The sequence below is a fragment of the Periplaneta americana genome, chromosome 3 (assembly GCF_040183065.1).
Source record: "Periplaneta americana isolate PAMFEO1 chromosome 3, P.americana_PAMFEO1_priV1, whole genome shotgun sequence".
Taxonomy (NCBI): domain Eukaryota; kingdom Metazoa; phylum Arthropoda; class Insecta; order Blattodea; family Blattidae; genus Periplaneta; species Periplaneta americana.
In genome coordinates this window covers 156,435,718-156,461,781 of record NC_091119.1, presented here as the reverse complement: position 1 = coordinate 156,461,781, position 26,064 = coordinate 156,435,718, and the positions used below count along the sequence as shown (strand labels likewise).

Sequence of the window (26,064 nt, the reverse complement as noted above, 5' to 3'; positions counted from 1 at the left end):
TAATAATAATAATAATAATAATAATAATAATAATAATAATAATAAATCCACATTCCACACCAGTTAACTAAAAATTATATAAAGCCATTAGTATTACACACTTTAAAATTGGCAATTTGCTTACGTTACTAGTATTTATGCTTTTATATTATAAGCAGCATATTTATTTCATAGTACAGTCTTTTCTCCCCATGTAAGTCTTCCACTTACGACACTTAAAAACATATGAAATAGCTTTGAAGACCAAAAATTAATCTTTACGACTTACTATTTCAGATAATATATGGAACTGATTTCAATACTACGCAAAGAGTTAAGGATAAATAATAATAAGGTGCATTAGATGTTCTATGAGATTCAACTTACATATTTATTGTTGCTGCTGTGCTGTTAAAGCTAATTGTCGTAACTGTTTCAGCACTGTTTCCAAGAGTTTCTTCTTGTCTCGTTCACTCTTTTTCAACACAGAGAACACATTCTTTTTGTCTGCCTCACGTAACCTGTACACAGTAAAGTATAAAAAAAAATTAGTGAGTATAAACTGTAGAACTGAAGTGAGGAAAAACAATCTTTGAATGTTATAGTGAGAGTAGTGTTTTTAACATTTATTATATCTGGTCAGCGTTAGCTCCTTGTGATATTTTTTAATCAGTGGTGGCATCAGCATTTTTAATTTGGACAAATGGGCATTCAGGTGGGCAACTCTCCTTCCTGTGTTCGACATTACTGAAATTGTTCTGTGAGAGTATTATTAGTGCTTAAGGCAACGACAGCGGCAGCAGCAGTAGCATTAGCATTAAGTAGTATATGAGGTACAGTCATTAAGTTCGTGGACTGTTGTTCTATCATACCATATTACAAGATCTCCATACACACAGATCCACATCGTTCCTCAAAGTAGTCGCCATTGGCCGTTATGCACATCTGCCAACATTGGTACAGGTGCTGGAAACATCATTGAAAGATATTGGCAGGAAGATTCTGTATGACTTCTCTTGTGGCAGTGATGATCTCCTCAGTCGACTGAAATCTACGCCCATGTAGCTTTGCTTCAAAGAGGGGAAAGAGAAAGAAATCGCACATTGAAGTATGGAGGTTGTGGCAAAACAGTGACCTGTTGCCTTGCCAGTTCTTCTTGGATGAGCACAGATCAATGTGCAACAACAGTCAGTTTCTCCCAAGCCAAAGCTCAGAACACTTATGATGAATTGAATAGCATTGGCGAGGGGTTTTCTTGTAATGGGTCTTGTTTACTGTTGCTCCTTGTGGGATTAATTTCATATGAACAATTTCTAAGGAGTCGAAAATAGTTCAAGCATCACCTTGCCTGTCCTGTTGCGGTTTTTCTCCATTGCAAAAATAGCAATTTCCAAGTGGCAGATTATCATTTCAGTTGCAGATCGTACATGTGCTTGATCATTTGAAATGTTTCGCTAGTGGATTTGCCTCATTTTTGGCAAAACTTGACGTTTGTCCATTGCTACATCATTCTCGAGTTCTGCCGCTTATATTCATCTACCCTTCACAACAGAGACCTTAGTTCTGCTTACACTGTATGCACGCAACTGCCTCTTGCTGGAACGAGAGAAGAACTGACATGGCATCATCCCATGGTGCAATCTAACCAATGTAGTGCACTACAGCGAAACTATACGGCCAGTCCACAAACATAATGATTGTACCTGTAGTAGTAATAATAATATAATAGTACTGTTTATAAATATAAGGAGCACGCAGTATTAGTGATTAAGACTTAAACCTCCCACTATTACATGAGCCTTCATGATCTGTAACAGAAATAACTTTTACTTATGTCTATAAATTGCCTTGACTATTCGGCTTTTGTAAACTGAAATGATTGGTGGGAAATATGATGGCTGTGCTGCCCACAAATATCTTGCAACATGTGCCTGGAATCGAAACCTGGTTGTGTTGATGGACGATTTCAGCTGAATGACTAATGTATGACTTGGGTTAAAATAAATTAAAGTTGATTGATTGGATTACAATGCTAAGCGCTCGACAACTGAGTTACTGGCTCTTTCCAACTTATCCCAGCTTAATTAATGTCCACTTTCAATTTGTGCACCTCCTACCATCACACAAGGGTCAATGAGACTTTTAACTAACAAGTTCCCATGTTTCTCTCAGAGCCTTAATAACCTGTTAACATGGTAATATCAGTTTTCCAAGAGCAGAGAACAAAAAAATAGCGGATCTGGACATGGCATTTTATGTATATTAATTCATGAGCAGAGAGATCTTTTATATGCAGTGAAGCTACTATATATATGGCATCAACGATTTTACTTCTTTATCTAATAGCCACAAGATTCCATCTAAAATTAATTGAGTCTGTCAGTGTTTCAATTCATAGCAAATACAATAACCACGATACCACTGAGGATGACAAGGAATAAATGATTTTGTTTAAAAACTGAGCAAATAATACAGACTGTTTTGATGGTATTAATGTAAATTGCAAAACAAACATGCACGCACATAACAGACAAAAGGAAACAAATATTCACATTATTACTGAAATTACGAAAAATGTTACGAATTATTATCGAACTTACTTTTCCAACAATATAATAGCAATGTTGGGGTTGACATGTTGATACTTGCTGTTTTCCTGTCCATAGTCATGAAAATATGTTGGCCAGTCCCACGTCATAAATAAATCCAAAAGTTGACGTAAGTCAGCGAAATATTGTAATAGCGCTCCTTCCTCCAGTCCTGGTACAGGTTCAGAAGCTGCAAATTCTACAGAGTAAAGTGTAAGAATGTTAAACATTTATATTTATATTCTTCAATTCATTTAATATGTTCATAATGGTTTGAAATAACGGTATAGGAAATTACATAATTGTAAAAGATTAACTAACAATTATAGGTACCTGTTATGCAATACAGCATTTAATCAAGGATTAATCTTAGAATGTAAATTAAATATTCAGTGATCCAGTCGATTAATTATCAACAACCATGAAGTATAAGTGCTATTGGCAGGCAAGCCAATACATACTGAAAATACAAGTTTCTCATTCTCGTTAATGCAACAGGAACTGATTTTGCAACAAATTAATATATGTGCTTAACTCTCTATTCAGTACCACTAGGTCACAGTTTATGCATTACAGTAATTTTACGTGGTTTTAGCATTAACAATGTTGTCACCTTTTGCACAGAATCATATGAAACACATGTTTGTTGCGAGACATGCCAAAGCAATTGAATGGTCTAGGGGAATAACGATCTAAGTCCATTTTTTTGAAAAGAAAAAAAAAGAGCTAATGGTGCCATCTGTTATAGGAGGTCTAGTACTATCGTCTAAATGTAATTTAATTGAAGAAAGGTGATCAGAATCCTGAATATGAGGGTAGAAATTTGAATTCAAATGAAAGAATGATCAAAGTTCTAGGTATACTTTTCGTGATACAAAATAAGAACATGGTTTATTGGCATGTTTGAAAGAACCTAATATGTTGTTAAGTTCATCAAACAGTATTGGTGAATTAAATTTTGTTACCATTGTTGTTAGTGTCCAATCGAAAGACTGTTGTCAATCGCTTGAATATTATTAATAATATAAAGTAAAGTTATCCATAATGTAAAATGGAAATGGAAGTAATACCAATCCTGACAACATCGAAATCAACTGCAATGAATGAATGAATGATGACGATGATGATGCATTTCCACCACCAAATTGAGATGTAAGAAGAAAAGTGAAAACTTTCACTTTTTTCCGCATCTATTCATATCAAATCACTACAATCGTCCTCCAGTGGCTTAAGGAGGGAAAGCTGGTGATCAACAAGATCTCCCAGCTAGGTCCAATGGACCTGTCGACCAACAGCAGGTGTGGTCCTCCAGACATTCTGGGGGTTGTGTGTGAATGAAGTAGCCACCAAAATGTTAAAATATGGTGTTCACTTAAATCGGCTACAACTTGCCATGGAATATATCAGTCCCCTAACTGCCCATTGTGCAACTCAAACCAAGAAATGGATTCGGAACACCTCAAAATCTGTGCTTCAGTGGCTGGTCATGATAATATCTTTGAAAAATATTGGAGTGCAAGAGGTCAAATGACTTTATTGTCAAATGCCTGGCATTAGAAAACAACAACATTGATCGTTTTTCCATACCAGAGAGTGTAGTTACAATATGTTCAATGGGACATTGTTGTGAAAAACAGTATATAAGACTCAAACAGTTTCATAATATCATTTATACTATTCCTAAGTGCATTTCTTAATCAATATTAAATTTCAGTGTTTTTCAGTTACTGTGTAAATGGGTTTTAAGCTTCAACATTAAATAACTTTTTTTGAAGAAAGTATGACTTTGATTGTTATTCTCCTGGACCCTTCAATTTGAAAGGGGAATTTTCCAGTTGAGTGCAAATTAACCAAAGTCTCTTTGATTAGCACTGTTCTCTCTTGTTTAGGTTTTATTTATATTTAACATTTCTTCTGTAATTCATTTATCCAAATGGAATGATGGAGTGGTACAGAATCCTATTGCTAAGGAAATGTACTCTGAATCATCATCCAACTTTATGTGCTGACTCCATTAACACATGAATCACACATGAAAATTTGTGAAATGTAGTACTTAAATTGAGCAATCTCGTTTTATTCAAAACTCACTTAAGCACAAAGAAAAGCTAGAAACACTCACACTTCAATCAAGCACTCAAGCTGTTGACTGTAAATATAAAGATGGTGCTTGTCCTGACTTACTACAGTCTGTGCTAGTGCTATGCAATGGTCAACTGCCAACTAGATTGTTCAATAAAAATTAGTCTTTTCTGTGGATGTTACCAGGGTGTGAATTCAACTTGCTGATGATGATCATACATCAGTATTATTTTCTTTGCTTACTTTATACTCGTATTATAACAACTGAGGACCATTTTTACAAAACTTGCTAACTGTAAAAACTAAATTTGATAATTTTGCAGTTAGTAAGTTTTGAAAAAATGGTCCTCAATTATATTTTGCGAGTATGATAGAAGTTATCCCTGGCAGGGATGTTAATATGAATTTATGAGAGGGGGGAATCCCCCCCATCCCCCCAGTTAATTCACACTCTGGATGTTACAACAAACATTATGTAAAAGTGCAAGAAGGGAAACATGATGGTTGTGAATTCTGAGTACTATGAAAGGATCAATTTGAGATAAATAGAATGTACTATACTAAATTAACAATACTGCAATATTCAAGTGTTGACATACGTTCACACTGTATAGTATCCAAATTCACTTGCTGCAAGGCTCCCATTGATATCTGCTTCACATCTTCACTCAGCATGAAGCCCAAAACAGACTTTGCAATGTGATCACAGGCTGATTTGCAAGCTTCTTGTGCCACTTCTGGCTGCAATGATAAACAAAACTTTACAGAACAAAAACCAGATTTTCAATGAAGAAGAGTTATTAACATGGTAATACTTACAACATTACTTACAAATGGCTTTTAAGGAACCCGAAGGTTCATTGCCGCCCTCACATAAGCCCGCCATCGGTCCCTATCCTGTGCAAGATTAAGCCAGTCTCTATCATCATACCCCACCTCCCTCAAATCCATTTTAATATTATCCTCCCATCTACGTCTCGGCCTCCCTAAAGGTCTTTTTCCCTCCGGTCTCCCAACTAACACTCTATATGCATTTCTGGATTCGCCCATACGTGCTACATGCCCTGCCCATCTCAAACGTCTGGATTTCAAGTTCCTAATTATGTCAGGTGAAGAATACAATGCGTGCAGTTCTGTGTTGTGTAACTTTCTCCATTCTCCTGTAACTTCATCCCGCTTAGCCCCAAATATTTTCCTAAGCACCTTATTCTCAAACACCCTTAACCTATGTTCCTCTCTCAGAGTGAGAGTCCAAGTTTCACAGCCATATAGAAGAACCGGTAATATAACTGTTTTATAAATTCTAACTTTCAGATTTTTGGACAGCAGACTGGATGATAAGAGCTTCTCAACCGAATAATAACACGCATTTCCCATATTTATTCTGCGTTTAATTTCCTCCCGAGTGTCATTTATATTTGTTACTGTTACTCCAAGATATTTGAATTTTTCCACCTCTTCGAAGGATAAATCTCCAATATTTATATTTCCATTTCGTACAATATTCCCGTCACGAGACATAATCATATACTTTGTCTTTTCGGGATTTACTTCCAAACCGATCGCTTTACTTGCTTCAAGTAAAATTTCCGTGTTTTCCCTAACCGTTTGTGTATTTTCTCCTAACATATTCACGTCATCCGCATAGACAAGAAGCTGATGTAACCCGTTCAATTCCAAACCCTGCCTGTTATCCTGAACTTTCCTAATGGCATATTCATTAACATGGTAATATACAGCAAAATGAATATCTGAAAGATTTAAAATGTGGTATATCATTTTAAATTTATTTACTAATCTATCAAAGAAATAAAAGAAACAAAGTATCTGACATTATACACTCTCAAGATTTTAAGCATAATTTGTGTATATCAAGTTCTGAGGAACTTCTTCAATTATATACAGGACATGACTGTTTGGCTGCCCATCTATATAAAATAAATATTTTTACTATTTATAATTTTTTACTTTGTAAAGGAGATAACACTATAATGGATATGACACACCTCAAAAACTGGAAAAATTTACAGCTACAGATCTGTCATTCCTAGAGACGAGAATTTCATGCACTATAAAATCCCAAAATATGCATGCATTCATGGATTATCAAACTATGAAACATGCACGATCAGATGAAAAATACATTAAAATATGCACTTTCATTTTTGTCCCAAATTTCTTATTTCACTTCACTTTTTTTGCACAGTTAAAAATTAACAATAATTTCTAAATTGGTTTCTTGAGGTTCCTGTACTTGTCAGTCAATATGTTTTTGTAGGAAGAAAATGACCTCTCCATATCTCAAGAAGTTATGGGTGCAAACTTGAATGAATCTTTTCCTGTTATTTGTTTTTTCTTTCCCTTCTTCAATTCTGATTTCTGAAGCTAAAATAAGGGTCATAAAAATCGAGAAATTGATATGTCAAAACCATTAAAACATGTATTTAAGCTGAATATAATGTATATTATATGCATGATTAAGCTAGAAATTGCTTAAATATGCATTATGCATGTTTTTATCCCCAAAAAGGCCAAAACATGCAAATATATACGGAAAAGGTACACATATTTGGAACCAGAAAGTAATGAAGTGGATAAGTATTAAGTTTGAACTATGTCCTATGTTCCTATAAAAACATGCATTTGCATGGAATTCTCGTCTCTAGTCATTACGATACTGAGAAGCAAGAAGGCAAATAGGAGAAATCCAATATGCCGAGCATTAGTAGCCAACCAGTCAACCAACCAACCAACCAATCAATCAATCAACAAACTAGTATCTGCTTATTAGTACATGATGAGATTATTAGTATTTCACCACAATATTTTAAAATAGGCTTTATGTACGTGTTGTAGGTTGTGTTTAGTGTACTCCTTGAGCTGCCCCATTTTGTTCCTGCGAATCTTTTTAACACCTAGTTTAAAATTTAAATCCATTGGTTGCTTTTACACTAACATGTTCAATGTATTTCCCCATGTAAGCTTAGTATCAAAATGTACACCTAGATATCGTACATTCTTCGTTATCCATATGTCAGTATCTCAATATTAGTATATTATTTCAACTGGCTTCTTTTGTAATGAGAAAAACTGGAAATAAGTATTTTCTGTATTTACTAACATATTATTTCAACACCAACTTTTAAGTGCTGTTAATGATGACTGGACGGTAGCTTGCAGTTTTGAAACTGTGGTTGATTTTGGTAAAGTATAAATAATCAAGTCGTCAGCAAAAAGTGCTGTTTTAGTGCCAATTTTTTTTTTTAAGCTGCTGTGGTAGATCATTCATAAATATATTAAATAATGTCGTCTGGAATAGATAAAGGACAAGATTTAAATGTTAAATGTAACTTGGATAACAGGAATTATCATATACAGGGTGGAAGTAATATACAGAAACTGCAGACTTTAACAGCTTGAATAAAGTACAACAAAAAATTTTAATACTATATCAGTCCCAAATAAATACTTTTCTCGGAAAAAAATAATCTTCCTCTAAATGTTAACAATGTTTTACTCGATAAATACTATCAGTACAATTCTGAATTTTACTCATCATTAGAAAAACAGGTAAGGAATAATTCATCCTTTTTCTTGCAAATTAAATAAAATTATTAACAGTTATAGTTATTTCCTGCCATTAGGAAGACTATTGCAGTGACTAAGGAGACAGAACGCTGCTATTCAGACTCGAGTTCATGCGTGTATTTGTAGGTGAGGTGACACAGACACACAGAGTTTCAGCCTAATTTTCCAATTAACCATGCATTTAATTACGAAACTCAAAATAGATTCTTTTTATTTATTAAATGTATTCTATTTCCTCCATCAATATGCACAGTTATATCACTTCCACCCTGCATGCACGACAGTTGGATTATTATCAGTTGGGTTAAGTGTTCTTCCATGTATGCTAAGTGTGCTGATTAGCATATTAAACAGTTGTAGCACATGACCATTAAAAGAACATATGTATAAATAAAATATACTAACAGGTAAATTGGTGAAAGAGAGGAAGATGCTCTGAAGGAAAGCAATGAGATCAGTAATGAAACTGGATGCATGTCCTTTTGGTTCCACTAAGAGCCAGTCATAATTTTCTAGTTCCAAGAATTCATCCAATTTACACTTCAGTTTGTCACATATCTGTCGCTCTGCATCATCACGAGCAACACGGAACATTGTTGACTGACCTTGACTGCGAGACCCCATGTGATTTTCTTTTGGGGCACTGAAAATTAAAAAGAAACACACAGAATTACAAGGAAGGAATGATAGTGGATAAGTGATGAAATTTAAAGATGAACCAACTTATTATCAATTCCAAATTAAATCTATTATAAAAGTATGCAGCTATGATGTCAGATTTGATAATTACTACAGACTAAACACAAATTGCATAGATATATTACAAATAGTAACATACCCTGTAATGTTTGATACAAATTCTTCTAGGTAAACTGTTGCTTCTTCGAGGTAGCCAGTATCTATTATAATTTGTATTACTTGTAGAAGTGCGAGACTTGGTTTACGGAAAAGAGAAGAGAGACAACCACTGAAAGATCTTGTGAGTAATAAGTTAGTTGACTTTCTGATCATATCATCCACTTCTGCTTGACTAGAAGAAAAGAAAATAAATTTAGTGAACTTGCAAACTTTTTGTAAAAGATACATTTCTCAGAATTAAGTTTAAAAAATGCTAAGAACTTGTATTATAGTACAAAATCTTCACACTGTATTACAATTTACATTAAAATGAAAATATTTCAGAGAAATAAATAATTATAACATAAAAAAGAAAGGCCAAGATATGCAGTTGAAAAAAAATATGAAGTTCCCAATGTTTAGCAAACATCCTCGCAACAGATAATCTCTCATAAACTGTAATCACAGTCTACTATATACAGTCACGAAGCTTGAGTTTTGAGGGTGCTAGAAAAATAGACTGTGACGGTACTATTTTGCATTGCCTGTAATGAGGCGATATTAGCGATCCTAGTGGTGAGCAACTATCTAATGTTTGCATATTTACTACGTATTGAGCTTCGCGACTATATATACTAGACTGTGCTGTAATCTTAAGTATTGGAAATTTCACTTTATAATCTGTAATACTATGCTATTCCAGGGTCAATGAAGGTGCAGAATAACAATACAAAATTAATCATTTACAAGTACTGTAGTCTATTTTTTTCGTTCTATGAAGTCAACCTTCACCCATAACTTTTAATGGTATCTTATCTTATATGGCACAACAGTTCTACCATTGTGGGTACAGAGCTACCCTAGTTCAAAATTATATTTAGGAGAAAAAATTGTTAAAAATCAGCAGTAATTCTGATGAAAGATGCAGGAACATCTTTGTCATCACTTAAAATACTTGAGAACTGTATAGCTGAAATTCCACTCAAACTGCAACAAGGGTAAGGGCAAGTGGGGCATGTGCCCTGGGTGCAACAGTGGATGGGTGCGTCAAAATGATGAACTGTATACGGAATGTTTCCTGGCACTTACAATAATTCCTGTAACTGGTAATAGATAATTTAATATGAATGTAATACTTTCTTTACATAATGTGGAATCCAATGTTATATTTAACATAATGTGGCGAATCTGCCAGCCTCTGTTATCATTAAAATATTAGCTGCAAAAACTGCTCACAAGTTGCATCTTTGAAAGACTTACATAATTCGTTCATTAGATTGATTTTCGTAATAAGCAGACAATTTTGAAGATGATAAAATATTTATAAAGAATGTAATTATGTAATTACTAATAAATAATGTTGCAATATAATGTGTTTTATTTTGCCAACTGTTTCCTAAACCTAAAAATCTGCCATATACAAAATTACATTAAATTAATCACAACTACAGTTGAAAACTATAAAGTGAAAATTTTTAAGTCATTCATGACTCAATTCTGGGTACATTTTGTCGAGAAAATGCGCCGTCAGTTACAGTAAATACCGAGTGTGTAAAAAGATATTCCCGATTCTGAATGCAAGAAGTATTATTTACTTACGAGTATTTATTATTTTAACACCATGATTATCTGAAATGAACCATGACCACGACACAGTAATTCTTCTCACACTCAACAACAGATTCACGAAATAAAAACAATAATACTAACACATAACACTAACCCTTGTATATGGGAGGTACTTGCATGAATAAAAATCAGGAGTAACTTTACAAACACCTGGTATTTACCAAATGTGATTATTATGTTGAGACTTATTACTTGTTACTCAAATATTTAAGAACTCCTTTAATGTAAACATTAGTTAATTTAAAGCAAATATGTGGCATATGTAAATTATATAAGTATGCTTTTTCTTTGAGTGACATTATACCTTAAATTGAGGTCTTCTGAGAACTTCAAACAAGCATAAATGAACTCTTTAACCTGTTGGTATACCTTTGGAACCAAAGGTGAAAATGGAAAACGTTTAGGAAATGGTAACAGCTCTATAGCTTGATCATGAAATGGAAATGACTCCACTACATTGTCGTATTCAGCCTGGGATGAAACCTACAAATGAAGCAAAAATGTTAAAACAATATAAATGTTAAACTTTAAAAACTTAAAACATAATCACATCTACTTAACATTTATGACTTTGAATTATAATGGCACACTTTTATTACAATCTCCAAAGTTTTTACAAAAGATTACTTTCAACAAATTTAAAATAAAATTTATAGGGCTAGATACAGTAAGAGTGGTGGCTGGATAGAAAAGTATCCTCGCTATTCATCTTGTCTTTACTGTCTTCTTTCACCAGATCTTCGCTGAAAAGTTTTGTTCCAAAACTTCCTTTTCCACACAACTAGAGGCAACGGACTATGGATCACATTTCAGGTGTCAGGTGTTGTCTATGTTGAAGTGGACTGAATGACACATTTCTGATTCAGAAAGTCTATGAGAAATGCAACAGTGCATGAGGAAGTGATTATGGGGGAAAAAATGTCCTTTATTGGCGACTGATACAGAAAATGACAGGGAATGCATAAGCATAGCTGAGGGAAATTTGTTTCTCCTCTGTCCACCCACCACTTCTGGCTGAATCTGGTTATGATGTGTTCTTATGTACTACATCCTAGAGCAGGCATGCCAAAAACGAGACACTGAATATACAGTATATGTGCACAGGATCGCCGGTCTGTGCAGACTCCATCATTCATGCATTGATCTTACCAGTTCTTAACTGGAGGGGTGTACAAGAATCTATTCTGCACTTCTAGTGTTGGATTAAATTGACATTTGGACATAATAAACACACTTAGCAGAAGGAAAAAAAAAAAAAAAAAAAAAACATAATTATTGTCTTGTCTATATTTGACAATTGTAACACAAGAAACATTAGGCTTACTCATTTATAATTCACAAAGCAGTGGTTTGTAAAACATCATTTATTAACATGATTTTTATGCAGTATTTGAAGAAAATATAAATATTGCAATAATTTCGAAACAACAAAAAACGAACACAGTATTTCAGTTTACGTAGTAGGTACTAATTATTTTAAAATAATACCCTTTCATTGTTCTTCAAGCATTATTGGAACCATTAGTATACAAATGTTAAAGAAAATATTAATGCTCCCAATTACATGCAGTAGGACATGGTGAGGTTTTTACACTGAAATCATTTCTTTGCTGTATTCCAATATATATGAACATTAATATTAATAAATAATATAAATTAACATATATTTATTTGGAAAATTTGACAACAAGTATCGACAAATTGAGAGCATTATTCCAAGAAGTTAAAAATGTAGTTCACAGGTTGTAAAGCGATAACATTCTTTTTATGTCAGGTTTAAAGATTTATTAATGTAAGTACATATATTAACATAATACAGTGATGTGAGATGGAAAATTTGCCATTATATATTTTTCCAGAAAATGTTTCTGTCTTGCAAATAGCCGTTTTCTTCACTCCCTTACAGGCTCAAGAGCCTCGCATGTATTCCACTTATCAAATGGAAATCTTAAGTCATCTAACCTTTGATGGCTGTGTTAGTACAGATTCCAAAACAAGGGCATTGTCACGTTTGTTTTGCCGTGAGAGTACTGATTAAGAAATAAGTGCTGGCGAATATATTTTGAGAACTTTACTGATCTAACATAAACTGTTACAACACTATTAGCTCTACATGGGCTGTTGAAAGCCTTTCACCTTAAAATAATTATTGTTGGCTAAGGAAACCAATGTAACAATTATGTTATAATTATGATTCATGATTTCTCTTCTTTGTTGTATCTATGGACTCCTCACTTTATTTTTCATAAGACATTCACAGTCACAGCTCAATCAGCACCCGTACTAAAACTGTGTTACTGAAACAAAAGCTGATCTGCTACTGCAGGTACTATTCAGCCCTGTCACGCTCTCCTCCAAGCTGATTCACTCCTTCCAGATAGGGGAATACGAAGTGCACATCGCATAGAGACAATTGTGCAATGTGCTCGACTTTGGTACGCCTGTCCTAGAGGTTATGATAAATGAATCCCTTTTTCTCAAACAAATTCTGCTTAAAATAAATCTAAGTAGTTGGTACTACAAGAAAGGCAAGAGGTTCATAAGAGTTGAGAGCAGAAAAACGTACCTACTAATACTAAACTGTTATAAATACAAAATGTGTTCATGCAATCTATTGGAAGCAACTTACTTGTATGGGTAGGAAGCTTTCTTCATCTAATATTTCCCTGAACACCTGAACCCAGCGCTGCATAAGCACCTCGTTATAATGATCTCGAATTTCATGTAGCAAGTCAAACAGTTGATTGACTGCATAACCATAGTTCTGCAAATAAGAATAATGTGAATATCTCGGATTAAAATTTAATTACAATCTGAAACACAAAGATAGCATTCATATTTTTTTAACGCAACTTCAAAGATTAATCAGTTAAGGCAGAAAATGAAATAAACTGTTAGACTTAAAGAAAACTGAAAAACAATCAATGGTGTTGAAGTACAATATTTGACACTTAATAATGATGTAACAATTGATATCAATTTCATTAATTACTGAAAATGAATAGAAAGACGTAGTATTGTTTATAAAACAAAGCAATATAATGTCCAGAGCGATATCATAGTTATAAATGCTCACGCCCCTACAGGATTTTAGGGAGGCGGAATGCGATGGTATGGACTGGATTAATCTAGTTCAGGATAGAAACTGATGGTGAGCTTATGTGAGGGGAGCAATGAACCTCTGGGTTCGATAAAAGCAATTTGTAAGTATAATGTCCAGGTTAAGAAAGCATAGGGCTCTGTCTCCCTATCTCCTAAGCATCTTAGTAACATGTTGGTGACAACTTCGTTTTTTTTTATTATATATTTTTGGTAAAATCGAAAATATGCTAAGATAATTTTTCATGCATTTAAATCATGATTTCTTTCATATGGAAAAATATACTTACAATTTGATATGCAGTGACCAGATTGTCATCATCACTATTACACTGACATCATAATCATCGTCATCAACATAAGCATAGTTAAATTTCTAATTTAATGTGTTTCAATTTGAATTAATAAGTTCACTATGTTCACAGTTTTTCTCATCTCATCACTCAATCAATTCATGTAGTTAAACATGTATGGACAGCCTCCAGTTATATATTACTATGACTGCTTCTCAAATTCATCAGTATTCTCCTATCAAATTATTTAATTTAAACTCCTCTAATACATTATATTTTGTGTTGCAAGTGGTTAATTCTGCACCATGTTCGTAACACTGCATTTTTATCCTCCAATAAATAATGTTTTAAATGATGAAAAATAATAAAATAAGATATTTCGTTTGAACTCACGACCTGTTATCTTAAACCATCTGAATTTGACTTACTTCACTTCCAGTATTATAACAATATTTGAAACAAACATCTGAAGCAATGCTGTTTTTATTATTACTGTTCGTTTTTAAAAATGACAGAAATGGCTTACTTCTACAAAAAAAAAAAAAAAAAAAAAAAAAAAAACATTTCTGTACCTGTCAGAGGTACTGTATGGTAAGTCCATTTTATCAACTTCAGAATACAGACAAAAATCAAATTTCACGTTCTGTTTCTTTCACATCTGGTAAAGTTACAAATCTATTTCTTTTATTTTTGATATAGTGAAACTACAGTGTACATAAAGTAAACAGAGTTATGTGGGACTTACCGTAGTATGTTTCCCAATATATTTTCACCTCCTTTTGAAAAAAATGTATTAAATAAAAAATTAATCATCCCAGGACTTACCAGAGTATACCTACAGATAGATCTCACCACAGGAAGGAATTCAATAGCACTATAATAAAAAAATTGAAAAATTTGGACTTATCATACACTACCTCTAAGGTACAGATTTATTTTGCCATTTTTCTAACAGAGGTAATTTGCTAAAGACAATATTTGTGTAAAAGCAATTCTTAAATTGTAATAAGAGTAATGTTGATAGAAACAGACAGACATTTTACATAAAACGCATTTTTCACGATGAAACAAAAAGAACTTAATTTCTTATTTCAGTTCATAAAAAATTACTTCAACAAAGAAAAATATATCAGAATTTATTCTCTCACCAGATAAAATGGACGAGACCAAACGACCTGAAAGCAAACGAAACAATCATGCTCTATTCCAACTATCTATTTTATTCCATTCGAATTCTAAGAGTTGTGCAGTCATGTGCTTGATGGTAGATTGTGCTAGCTAGCAATGTTGGAGATACTTAGGTGCTTCAATTTTATAATATTTATTTATGTTGCTGCTGATGAAAATTAAAATTTCGAACTTCAAGTGTTGTTACATTTTTATTTAAACATAATGGCAATAGCAAATTTTGCTTGTCTGTTATTTAGCTAACTTCAGGTTTACAGATCAACACAAACGAAAGATGTTTATATTTATGCACTCTTTTATCACATAAAGTTTTAGAATCCTAAACTAAAACCCAATTGAAACCATCTCAAACGATGAAGAACCTATCATATTGTGCAAATTTTAATAATCTCCAATTCCCACGTATTTGGATTAACAAAAGTCTGAGTAGAATGAAGGCTTGTACAGCTAATAAATAGTTGCAACAACAGATACAATATGGCAAGAGTAATATTAATATTATCATTATTTCTTATTCTTGCACAATGGAACCTGTCTGTCATAAAGTACATAATCTCTTTAAAATTATAACACTTTTAACGTTTCAATCAAGAAAGTTTTAAATATTAATATTAATTGAAACAAGAGAAATAAAATTCTATTGTTACTCTTACACTACTTCTTTAAAGTGATACCTCATTTTCTCTATTTTATATTGTATTGACATGTTTCCTCTTTTTAAATTTAAGCAAGACAACTATGAAGAAGTTATAATGTTACTAACCCTGAGTGTGGTGTTGAACAACATAATCAAGTTCTTTATTTTGAGCATGAGAGTTGCATCTGTACAATAGGCCTGAAACAACATGAAAACAGACATAACTTTATAATTTTTATTGAATATAAAATGCTGATATATACAACAGTTCAACATTTAGTTTATAGTACAATATACTTTATCTTTCTACACTGTATTAACAAACAAATACAGAGAAACAGTATATAACTTAGTCTGTACTCACCGAATGTGTTCGCAAGGCATTAACTATTTTAGATAAGGCCATGCTCCACACTTCATCCAAATATGTTCGGTTCACCAAACCATTTCCTGTATTTAAAACATGATCCTCTACTACAAAGAAACCCACAATTCCATGAATGTAGGCTCGATAACCTGCAATGGTTTCATGCTGTAAAGAATGATAAAATGATCCTTGAATAATGCAATGGTAATACACTGATAGTTAAGTCAGATTACACAGCCAAAACAATTACATGTATAAAAAGAATTGCGACAATTAAGTTACATATAGTGTTCGCAATCATAATTCTGAATGCGAACAATTATCTTTCTATAATATATATGAAACATGACAATGCCAGGAAATTTATAAAATATTATTCAATTACAAAATTTTAGTAATATATTATTTAATGAAAAATATTATTATTTTTTTTTAAATACAAGATAAAACACACTTATCAATGGGCCTTTAAAATTAAAATGTTAACCATTTATACAAAAGTTCACTCTGTTTCTGAAATACTATACACTGTAACTAGTTTTATTTATTTTTTATAAATGAAACCAATATGTTGTAATCTTTACAATTAAGTAAAGATAGTTTTTCAATGGATACCAGCACATTGCAGATTGACTGGCAACGACACTGCTGATTATCTTGCCAAAAAGGGCTGTGGTACTATTCAAAAGCCTGCTACACTATTATCCTATTATACAACAAAAAGAATGATTACTTCACAATACCACAAAATCATAACAAATCATCATCTCCAAATTTTCAAAAATAAAAGGTGGGAATCTGTCTCAACCCAAAACATCCCTAGATACCCAAGAAAGAATGCAGTTGCAATTTTTAGACTGTTTACGGGCCACGACGGCTTGGCCAAGCATCTCCACAGGATTGGAATATCTCCTTCACCACTCTGCCCCTTATGTGATCTTCAAGAGGAAATGGATCAAAATCATCTTCAGCACTACCCAGCCACTATCAAGTTGGCGTCCTTGAGTGAAAAATACTGGAGAGCGAGAGAATTAATGATTTCATTGTCAGAAATTCAGCATTAGCAAACAACAAAACAATTAAGTAAAGAGGAAAGCTTTTGCCTTTCACATATTCTGGCAATAAATACGTATTACAAAATGACAAATGATAAGTTTATTGTATGTATAGGTTAGCAAGGTGGATATGTAAATCCACATAACACTTAAAAAGGCATAAACAAGCAGACTGCAATACTGGTAAGTACAGAAGAGGATAACATATTTATCCAACAGCAGGGATCATAATTTGTACTTACAGGTTGACAAAGTGCATATGAGATCTACATAAGCCTTAGAAGGAAAAAACAAGCGAAATGCAATATTAAGTAGAAAAAAACGCTACTGTATAAATTTAATAATTTAAAAAAATCACAATTACGTCAAGGATTAGATGAAGTTTTAAACATGCGTCACTTTTCTAGTCATAAATCAACGTTCCTCAGCTTTTTGATGATGAGATCCCTCTTTTCCTCATATTACTTTAGTGAGACCCTCTGGTTTAAAGTGAAGAGTAGAATGTAGAACATAAGAAGTGTGAAATCTGGTTATTAATTTAACACAAAATAGTCGGATGTTTAATGAATGTTTAAATTTTCAACTCAAAAATAGCCTATATTATTATTACTTAGTTCATGGCTTCCCCCCCCCCCCCCAAGAGGGCTATGGCCCCATGGCTGAGAAAAAAAACACGTGCATGCGCACATGCACATTTTACTGGTATTTTTCTACAGTCACATATAGGCAGCTGCACTGTGCACTGCCACATCCGCTCTGCAAGAGTGAAAAAATAAAATATATGCACTATATAGGAGTATATACTCACTAGCAAACAAAAGTGGAACAGTTTAATTATTTTTTAAATTAAAGATATTCATACAAATGGCTGTATGTCTGTGAGTAGAAAATAACTGAACTGTCGATTATTAATTAAACAAAATGTCAGTAAAATGTCGGTATATTATTGTGGTAACCAAAATAATTTTGGTAGGCATGGTTATCAACAGCATTAAGTTAAATCTAATAATGACATCAGGTTGCCTATCGAGATTTCTGGTCTTCTCTCATGGTAGTGGCTTATATGTAACTCACTTCTGAAGTTGAGATGCCTAGAAGGCGGAGTTATGTTACCCCAACAACATGATAGGATGATTACATATTATGTGGCACCAGGAGAGATCTTAAATGCACATATCTAACAAGCACAGCTTTAAATTTAACACGTACCATGTTAGTGGGGGGTTGTAGCACTAAACGGGCTTGCTTTTTCCTCTGCTTTCTATAGTATGTCTCGAAAGTTTCTCTTGAGCCCAAGACAGTATAGATATGTAAGCAACGATAAACTGGAGAGAAATCAATGAGGTCCTGTGCACTCAAGTCTTCTTCAGCATCATACGTGCTTTCTGCAGGTTGTTCATAATCTACTTCCCCTGTGAAAGGGTTCGGAGGTGGTGGAGCTTGTCTTTTCTTTCTACCAACAACACCTGGATCACTGCCCAACTGTTCAGCTGTCTAAACACAAAACCAGAGAAACCAGATGTTAACATAAGTAATAACCATCTTATTACATATTACTGTATTATATTGTGTAACAATTAAGCGTTATTCAACATTAATGTAAAGATAGGACAAGGCTGTGGAGCTAACATCGACTCAGATTCTTAATCCAATCCCAACTCGACTCAAGAAAAACTGCTTCCAACTTTGTGACTCCAAAGTCCTGTTTTTACCCATGCTTGTCATTTTTAAAGCAGCTGCATTAAGAATGCAGTGCTTTATGATAATGATTATCGACAAAGAACAGTTATAATTTCAACACTTAACCCTTAAGCAGTCGCGCTTAACCACCCCACCCACTTAAACCGTTATTATCTCGAGTATACGAATTCTGATTTCAAAAATGTTTACGGTTATTGTTGCCTTACCAATTCCAATAAAGGTACTGAAAGTTTCAGAAGTTCAGACTTACTGAATATACAGTTACGAGCTCCGTAATAACTGACTGGGGTGTTCACAACACCCCGCGCGACTACTTAAGTAAATTCAATAATGCCGTTCTTTTTAGTTTTTATAATATGTGACTAGAAGATGAAATTAACAATGTGCAATATGACCTCAATCTATTATGGATCCTACAGTTTCAAAAGAATCTATGAATCAAATACTTTAAATATGGGCAAAATTCAACTAACAGTTCTGGAAAAGTCGCTATAAAAAGATAGTATGACCAAAACTACTGAAAAGTGTATTTCGAAATGTAATTTTTGCAAAGTATGATATTCATATAGGAAAGTAATGGAAGCCTGTACACGTAAAAATATCATCCCTCTTTCAATAAAAGCATACAATGCTTCAACACAGGATTGTTAACAGGTGACAAAGAATTTTGCTCATCAATCTGACAAAATTCCGAACATAATGTAAAAATTCGCGTACATCAGTCACATCAAAATTTCTTGAAGTCCCTTTCATGTATATATATATGTATATGTCGTATATAATGTGTGCATTTATTACATTGCAGGCAGTAATTATTTTGGATAAGTAAAGCAGCTTACATTGTAACAAAAATGGGAATCAATTATATTATTCTCTTTTAAGATCAGAGTTGGATTTAACATATTTTTATAGACTCTAGCTTCAACTAGATGTAAAATTACTTCAAACTCTAACTTCAACTTACAGCTCTGGATGAAATAATGATAAAATTATATAGGGGAGAATTTGGAAGAAATATTCACAGGCTATATTACGGAATGCACTACTGCAGAAAAATAAACTTGTCTGTATAGTTGTTCTGAGAACTGAAGCCATACTCCCCGATGAAAAGCTAATTTATGACTAGTGCTCTTACTACATCTTGTACGTGTGTGCCTCGTTTTACCATGACAATGCTTTTTAGTTCTTTTAGCACTCTGATTATTATATTATTTATTATGTCTTTGTTATATTAAGAATTTTAGATAAGGGCGCAAATAGCCATAGTAGCTGACGCGCCCTTCTTAAACCCTACTACTACTACATTTTGTATGTTATTCATAGAACCAATTTTATTGATATATACAATGTAATGCTACTTTTCTTATGTGAACAGGAGCCATAACTAAAAACAAATATTTACATCTACTTACATGTCTCATAGCTACCTCTCCGATTTTTGGTGAAAATTTTCGGATATTTTCTAAGAAGTCTTTTAAATCTGACATAGATGCTTCCTTTATGTTTTCCCTCAACCTAGAAAAGAAAACGGGTCAGAATATCGTCCGTAAACAATATATAATTGCACGAAAAGACTATTAAATTCATAAGGAGCTTACTTTGGAATGTTCTCTTTCATTTGATGTGAAAAACGATAATTGGCAACTCGGGGCAAATATAAATGCTCCAGTTGTTCTAGCGTCTTCAGAGCTGGGTAGTACCTGAAATGAATCAGTCCTTCAGTTTTACTGCAGTCATTTCGCATATGGATTGTGCCAGAAATGGGAGTATCATTATTAGAAAAAAATAGTATTACTAAAAAATTAAAAAAAAATAATAAATAAGTAAATAAAAGATGAGCAATGAGAACTATTCTATAGTGTTTTCTCACGCAGTTTAAAAGAAGTTTAAGGGAAGTCAGCCACCTTAATGAGGTTAAACTACTGTATATGTGTATTTTTTTTTTTTTTTAATTTTAGGCTTATACTTTAAAAATTCGATGAAGATTGAACAAAATTATACTTTATATGCATTGTGTAATTTTAAGATACAGAAAGAAATAAAATTGGCATAAAGTTATTGGAATGATTACAATACGTACATTTTTATATCTGGATGTTCATGTATGTAAATCCTATTACTGAAAAATTACACTTTTCTTTTTGCAGATTTTCCCATTTTCTCTGGAATTACTTACGGTATAGAATTAGAATTTTCACTATTTCTTTATCCTACTATGTAAATTACTATGTGGTAGTAAAATTAATAACACTAGTATCAAACATCAATTACACTTTTTTTAAATAGGACTACAATTTTGAAGACTGATAAACATCCAATTATGATCTCAAAATAATAATAATAATAATAATAATAATAATAATAATAATAATAATAATAATAATAATAATAATAATAATAATAATAATTTTATTTTTATTGATATTTATATGTTTGTCAACAGTTGTTGACCAATGAAAGTCCAGCACAGTGATACAAATAAAAACAATAATGAATTTGTACAGTGATAGCATAATAAAATAATAACAATGAAAGAACAGAGGTAACAATGGTTAATTGATACAAGAATAAAGACTAATATAAATTATATTTAGTGATATAAAATGGTAAAGAAAAAAAAACATTATTTCTTTGAGTAATTAATGTTGCATGACAATTTCATAAATCCAGGCTTCCTGAAACGATTCAAATTATTTTGTTTTCATACAATAATACAGAAATGTTGCCATTAAAATAATAATTTTGTGTTAAATTCAATTAAAGTTTTCACAAACACATTATTTCCATTTTTATAAAATACATTTCTCCCATGAATTCGGCCTGATATATTATCAGAAAAAAAATCCATTAATTATTTCACTCTACAAAATTATTCAAACTATTACACAAATTGAAGGCAGTGATTTTACGGTAAGTCATGTTAATTTGATGGTGCCATCACACAACTGTTTATATCTTCTCTAAGAATAATCTTTACAAATTTTTAATTTTTGGCATTTTGAAATGTGTAATCTAACACATTTGAAAGGTAACAATTTTATAAAATTCTATCTACTTCATATGATTTTTCATCTCTACACAACATAAAAGCAATATGTCTTCCACATACCGTTTCTCTTTCATTTGCCGTTGAAGTTTGGCATATGTTGTGAGGACAGGAAGGCATAATGAAAGGTTCTCAATTGCTGATGCTATATTGCTTTCCACCTTACGAGCCTGAACAAGCTCCTCTCCCTTTACAACAACATTAGCTGCTGAGGCTTGCAACTCTTTATCTATATTGACTACTTCACTCTGAAAACACCACAAAGTATACAATTATTACGAAGTACAGCCGACGACACATTCTCTTCATGTTAAAGATATAATTCATAAAATAAAGTCAGATATATCATGAACAATACAATGATACTACATGGAAACTCTTGTATATGCACACCATATCAAATTACACTACACTTCGGACATAGTCCCATCGTTTAACATGATTCTGATATATTGCAAGACAATGCTAATGGAAAGAATTCCCTTCTAAGCAGATTTTTTTTGGTCTGTAGGTGGATTAAAATCATGAAGCAAATATCGCAAATATAGTCGCATTATACTCGCCTACATATTTGAAGTCTGTTTGGAATTAAATCAATGACTGTAGGCATCGGTTATAGTGCAACAGTCTTGTAACATGAGTCACAACCTACCCCGCACCCTAAACACAGTATAACCAGACAGCAATGTAATTAACAAGGAGCAGTATACATGTATGATGAAGTATACATGTAGGCAAGAAACTGATATTTTGACAAATTACTTTAAACTGTCATTTCTATAAATTAAAGGTACGAGTATTTTAACTCTATCAGAGGCATGATTTCATATCCTCCCTTTCTCTTTTTCCATTTTCCCTTATAAACATGTACAGGAAACATAGTTAACATCGTGTGTACAGCTCCAAGGGCTAACAAAGTGAAGAAATTGTGCAATGAGAGAGAGAGAGAGATTTTAAGGATGCAATTTCATGTATGAGATGTATATGTAGGTATTACTGTTCAAAAACACTGAATATAAGGTATCATATCCATACAGGATGTCTACTTTCGATTAAGACTGTTACACATTGTGTATGCAAACTATAAACATTTTACTCTTTCTCAGCCAGTAGATTATCACAGGCCTATTTTTAAGTAAAGGGTCTGGCAAAAAGATCTGACGTTTTCTGAAGAGACAACAAAGTTGTATTTCACTGTAAGACTGTTTTTATTGCTCTGTTGAACGAGGCATATTAGGTTTTGATAATTAATTAGCCTACTCTCTCCAAATGACGTCCATTTTTTCTAATGATCTTTTGAAGTCTGACTCTGAAGTTCAGCACAGCGCTGTCTACCATGTTTTGAGGTATCACGTATCCTTGGCCTTCCTGTTGACTTACATTTTGATGCTGAAGAAGTTGTTCTGAAATTGTTTACTCACACTAAAATTGTGTTACGGCTGTGAACTCGCCCATGTCGACCAACACTGAGTAAAAACTACTGAATCATTTGTTTTGAAAAACATCTCCACAGTAAACGCCCAATGCGATGCGTTCTATGGCTCCTTTACAACTGAAATGGCATCAATAATGACGTTCATTCCCTATCATCCCACTGCTGTGCGACTGTCTTAATCACAGTTACTGCCAATCTAAAAACGTCAGATCTTTTTGCTGGACTCTGTATTTGAAAGGTACATTAAATAAATATACAGTGGGATTTTTCTGCAAGAAGTCAACACAAGACATTCTCTAACTGTAATAAGTAAAACTTTTGAAGAAACCGAACAGGCATAATGTTGATTTGTTGTCAATGCTCAGCCATCTGACAATGAAGCTCCTTCCAAAATGCTGCACAATATAAAAAATAAATAAGTGATTTATATTTTAGCTATTTCTTTTTTTTTTCCCCTACTACATGCCTTATGTTTCTACATGTTTTGACTTCTGCTTTGTTTCCAATATCAAGCACTAGATAATTTAGCTAAATTGTCTTCTCAGTTTTAATTGATATCCACTTTCGATATATCATTGTATTATTGCTTACAGAGGACAGCTGCGGTGCAGGGATTTCAGATATATGTTATGCATAGTGCTAATTTTAAATTTAAATGAAACTACATACATGTTTTCTTATATTAAGTTATTTCCTGTACTATTTATAAAATTCAGTACAACAGCTTTAACCCTTAAGCAGTCGCGCTTAACCACCCCCACCAACTTAAACCATTATTATCTCGAGTATGCAAATTCCGATTTCAAAAATGTTTACGGTTATTGTTGCCTTACCAATTCCAATAAAGGTATTGAAAGTTTCAGAAGTACAGGCTTGGTAAATATGAAGTTACAAGCCCCGTAATATCTGACTGGGGTGTTCACAACACCCACGCGAAAACTTGAGGGTTAAGGATAATTTAATATTTAGTCTAATAACTTAGTAACATGGATTTTTAATTATTTAATTTTTCTTTAATCACTCCACCCACTATTAATGATATTCTTCTTTTGAGCCATTTCGGTTATTTTTTCGTAACTTTATAATATACTTTGCAGCATGGTATCAAAACAACATTGTTAATAGTTATATTTTTGTACTGCTAAGATTTAATTTGCTAGCTGATCCAAGTATTAGGTATATTTTCGTGTAAGGTATCTATGTATTGAGGATTTCTTATTCAGCGTGAGATTTCTACTGTGCAAAGTCTTGAACTTCGTTTTTTAAATATAACTTCAAAACTCAGTTTTCTGGATATACTATATTGTAATGTAGGTTACTTTACTTTAACACTGCAACCAATAATATTTATAAATGACACATATATACCAAGATTGAAATTAAGCATTTAAAAATAACATCAAATAACACAGCAAAACTACTTTATATAAATACTTACATTCAACTGTTTAGCTTGTGACCTTACTTGCAGAAGCTCTCTTATGGAATCAATGAATCCTTGATAATGAAAATTACACATTCGTTCTATGTCTTTGTCATGGCTTTTGATGCGAGCATCAAGTCGTTCCATAAATTTCTGGTGTTCATCTCCATCATAGATAGCTCTGGAAAGTACATTTAATTCTTAGAAAGCATAAAATTAAAAGTAAGATTATACTGTACCGGTACCTATATAAATATCAACACTACTCATTTTTGCTGCTTTAACTACTCAATATGTATATCATGTAAAACTATGGGCAATTTTAAATGAAGTGTGTCTAATTCACATACTTTTTTTTTAAATTTATTTAAATGCCACAACACTATATGCTTAGTTAGGAATTTGTAAAAAGAAATTTTTGTTTTTTCTATATATCAAGATAAAAAAAATTTCACTGTTGCATGTCAAAGGTGAGATTGGCACACAAAGTGCCGAACTGTCTAGTCCAGTTAGTATTCTTGACAGTAGACAAGTAAGATATTGCAAATACATATATGGGATGAAGATGATGATGATGATGATGATGATGATGATGATGATGACGACGACGACGACGACAATAAAACATTCAGAATAAAAATTCTTTGCTCATACCTCTATTCCTTAAAACATTATCCCCTATTGAGCATCATATAACTCATAATAAATTTAAATAAATCGGAAATATGTTCCAGGGGCACTAAATACAAAACGAGTAACTAACAAACCATAATTAAATAATGACTGATTTGAAGCATTAACTTACAACACCTCTAAACCAAATGGAAATCTATCGTAGTTCTTCTCAAAATTATCAGCAAAATCTTCAGCTGAGTTTAACACACAGCTATTATGACGAGAATCCATTTAAGAAACTGACTTGTAGGTTTATATTACAATGATTATTAACAATAACACAATTAAATTGTTTAATACCGGTACTTAAAATCGAAATATACAGTATGACACATCGTAATTTAGATAATGTTACTACAAGAGTAGAAATGAGTTTATAAATCAATGAAGTGAATGCTGCTCTGATGGGTGGTGTGGTATTAATAAAAAACAGGCTGGGACT

At 32.7% G+C, this 26,064-nt stretch overlaps 1 protein-coding gene across 5 annotated transcripts in view; it reads right to left on the bottom strand.

The window, feature by feature from the left end:
• Sec15 (exocyst complex component Sec15) overlaps nt 1-26,064 on the bottom strand; it is a 34,427-nt gene that overhangs the window by 2,237 nt on the left and 6,126 nt on the right. For 2 of the 5 annotated variants that reach the window (XM_069822094.1, XM_069822091.1), the window contains exons 2-16: nt 24,963-25,128; nt 22,153-22,337; nt 20,642-20,743; nt 20,456-20,558; nt 18,552-18,836; nt 16,285-16,452; nt 16,047-16,118; nt 15,244-15,270; nt 13,333-13,467; nt 11,008-11,186; nt 9,076-9,267; nt 8,643-8,880; nt 5,249-5,390; nt 2,580-2,766; nt 367-500 (exon numbers count right to left, since the gene is read on the bottom strand). In XM_069822094.1, coding sequence (XP_069678195.1) covers nt 371-500; nt 2,580-2,766; nt 5,249-5,390; nt 8,643-8,880; nt 9,076-9,267; nt 11,008-11,186; nt 13,333-13,467; nt 15,244-15,270; nt 16,047-16,118; nt 16,285-16,452; nt 18,552-18,836; nt 20,456-20,558; nt 20,642-20,743; nt 22,153-22,337; nt 24,963-25,128 — 2,311 coding nt within the window. In that variant the 3' untranslated portion in view covers nt 367-370. Of the gene's footprint in view, nt 1-366; nt 501-2,579; nt 2,767-5,248; nt 5,391-8,642; nt 8,881-9,075; nt 9,268-11,007; nt 11,187-13,332; nt 13,468-15,243; nt 15,271-16,046; nt 16,119-16,284; nt 16,453-18,551; nt 18,837-20,455; nt 20,559-20,641; nt 20,744-22,152; nt 22,338-24,962; nt 25,129-25,752; nt 26,052-26,064 lie in introns of those variants that run through there. The other 3 variants (XM_069822096.1, XM_069822095.1, XM_069822093.1) reach the window with 2 other exon arrangements.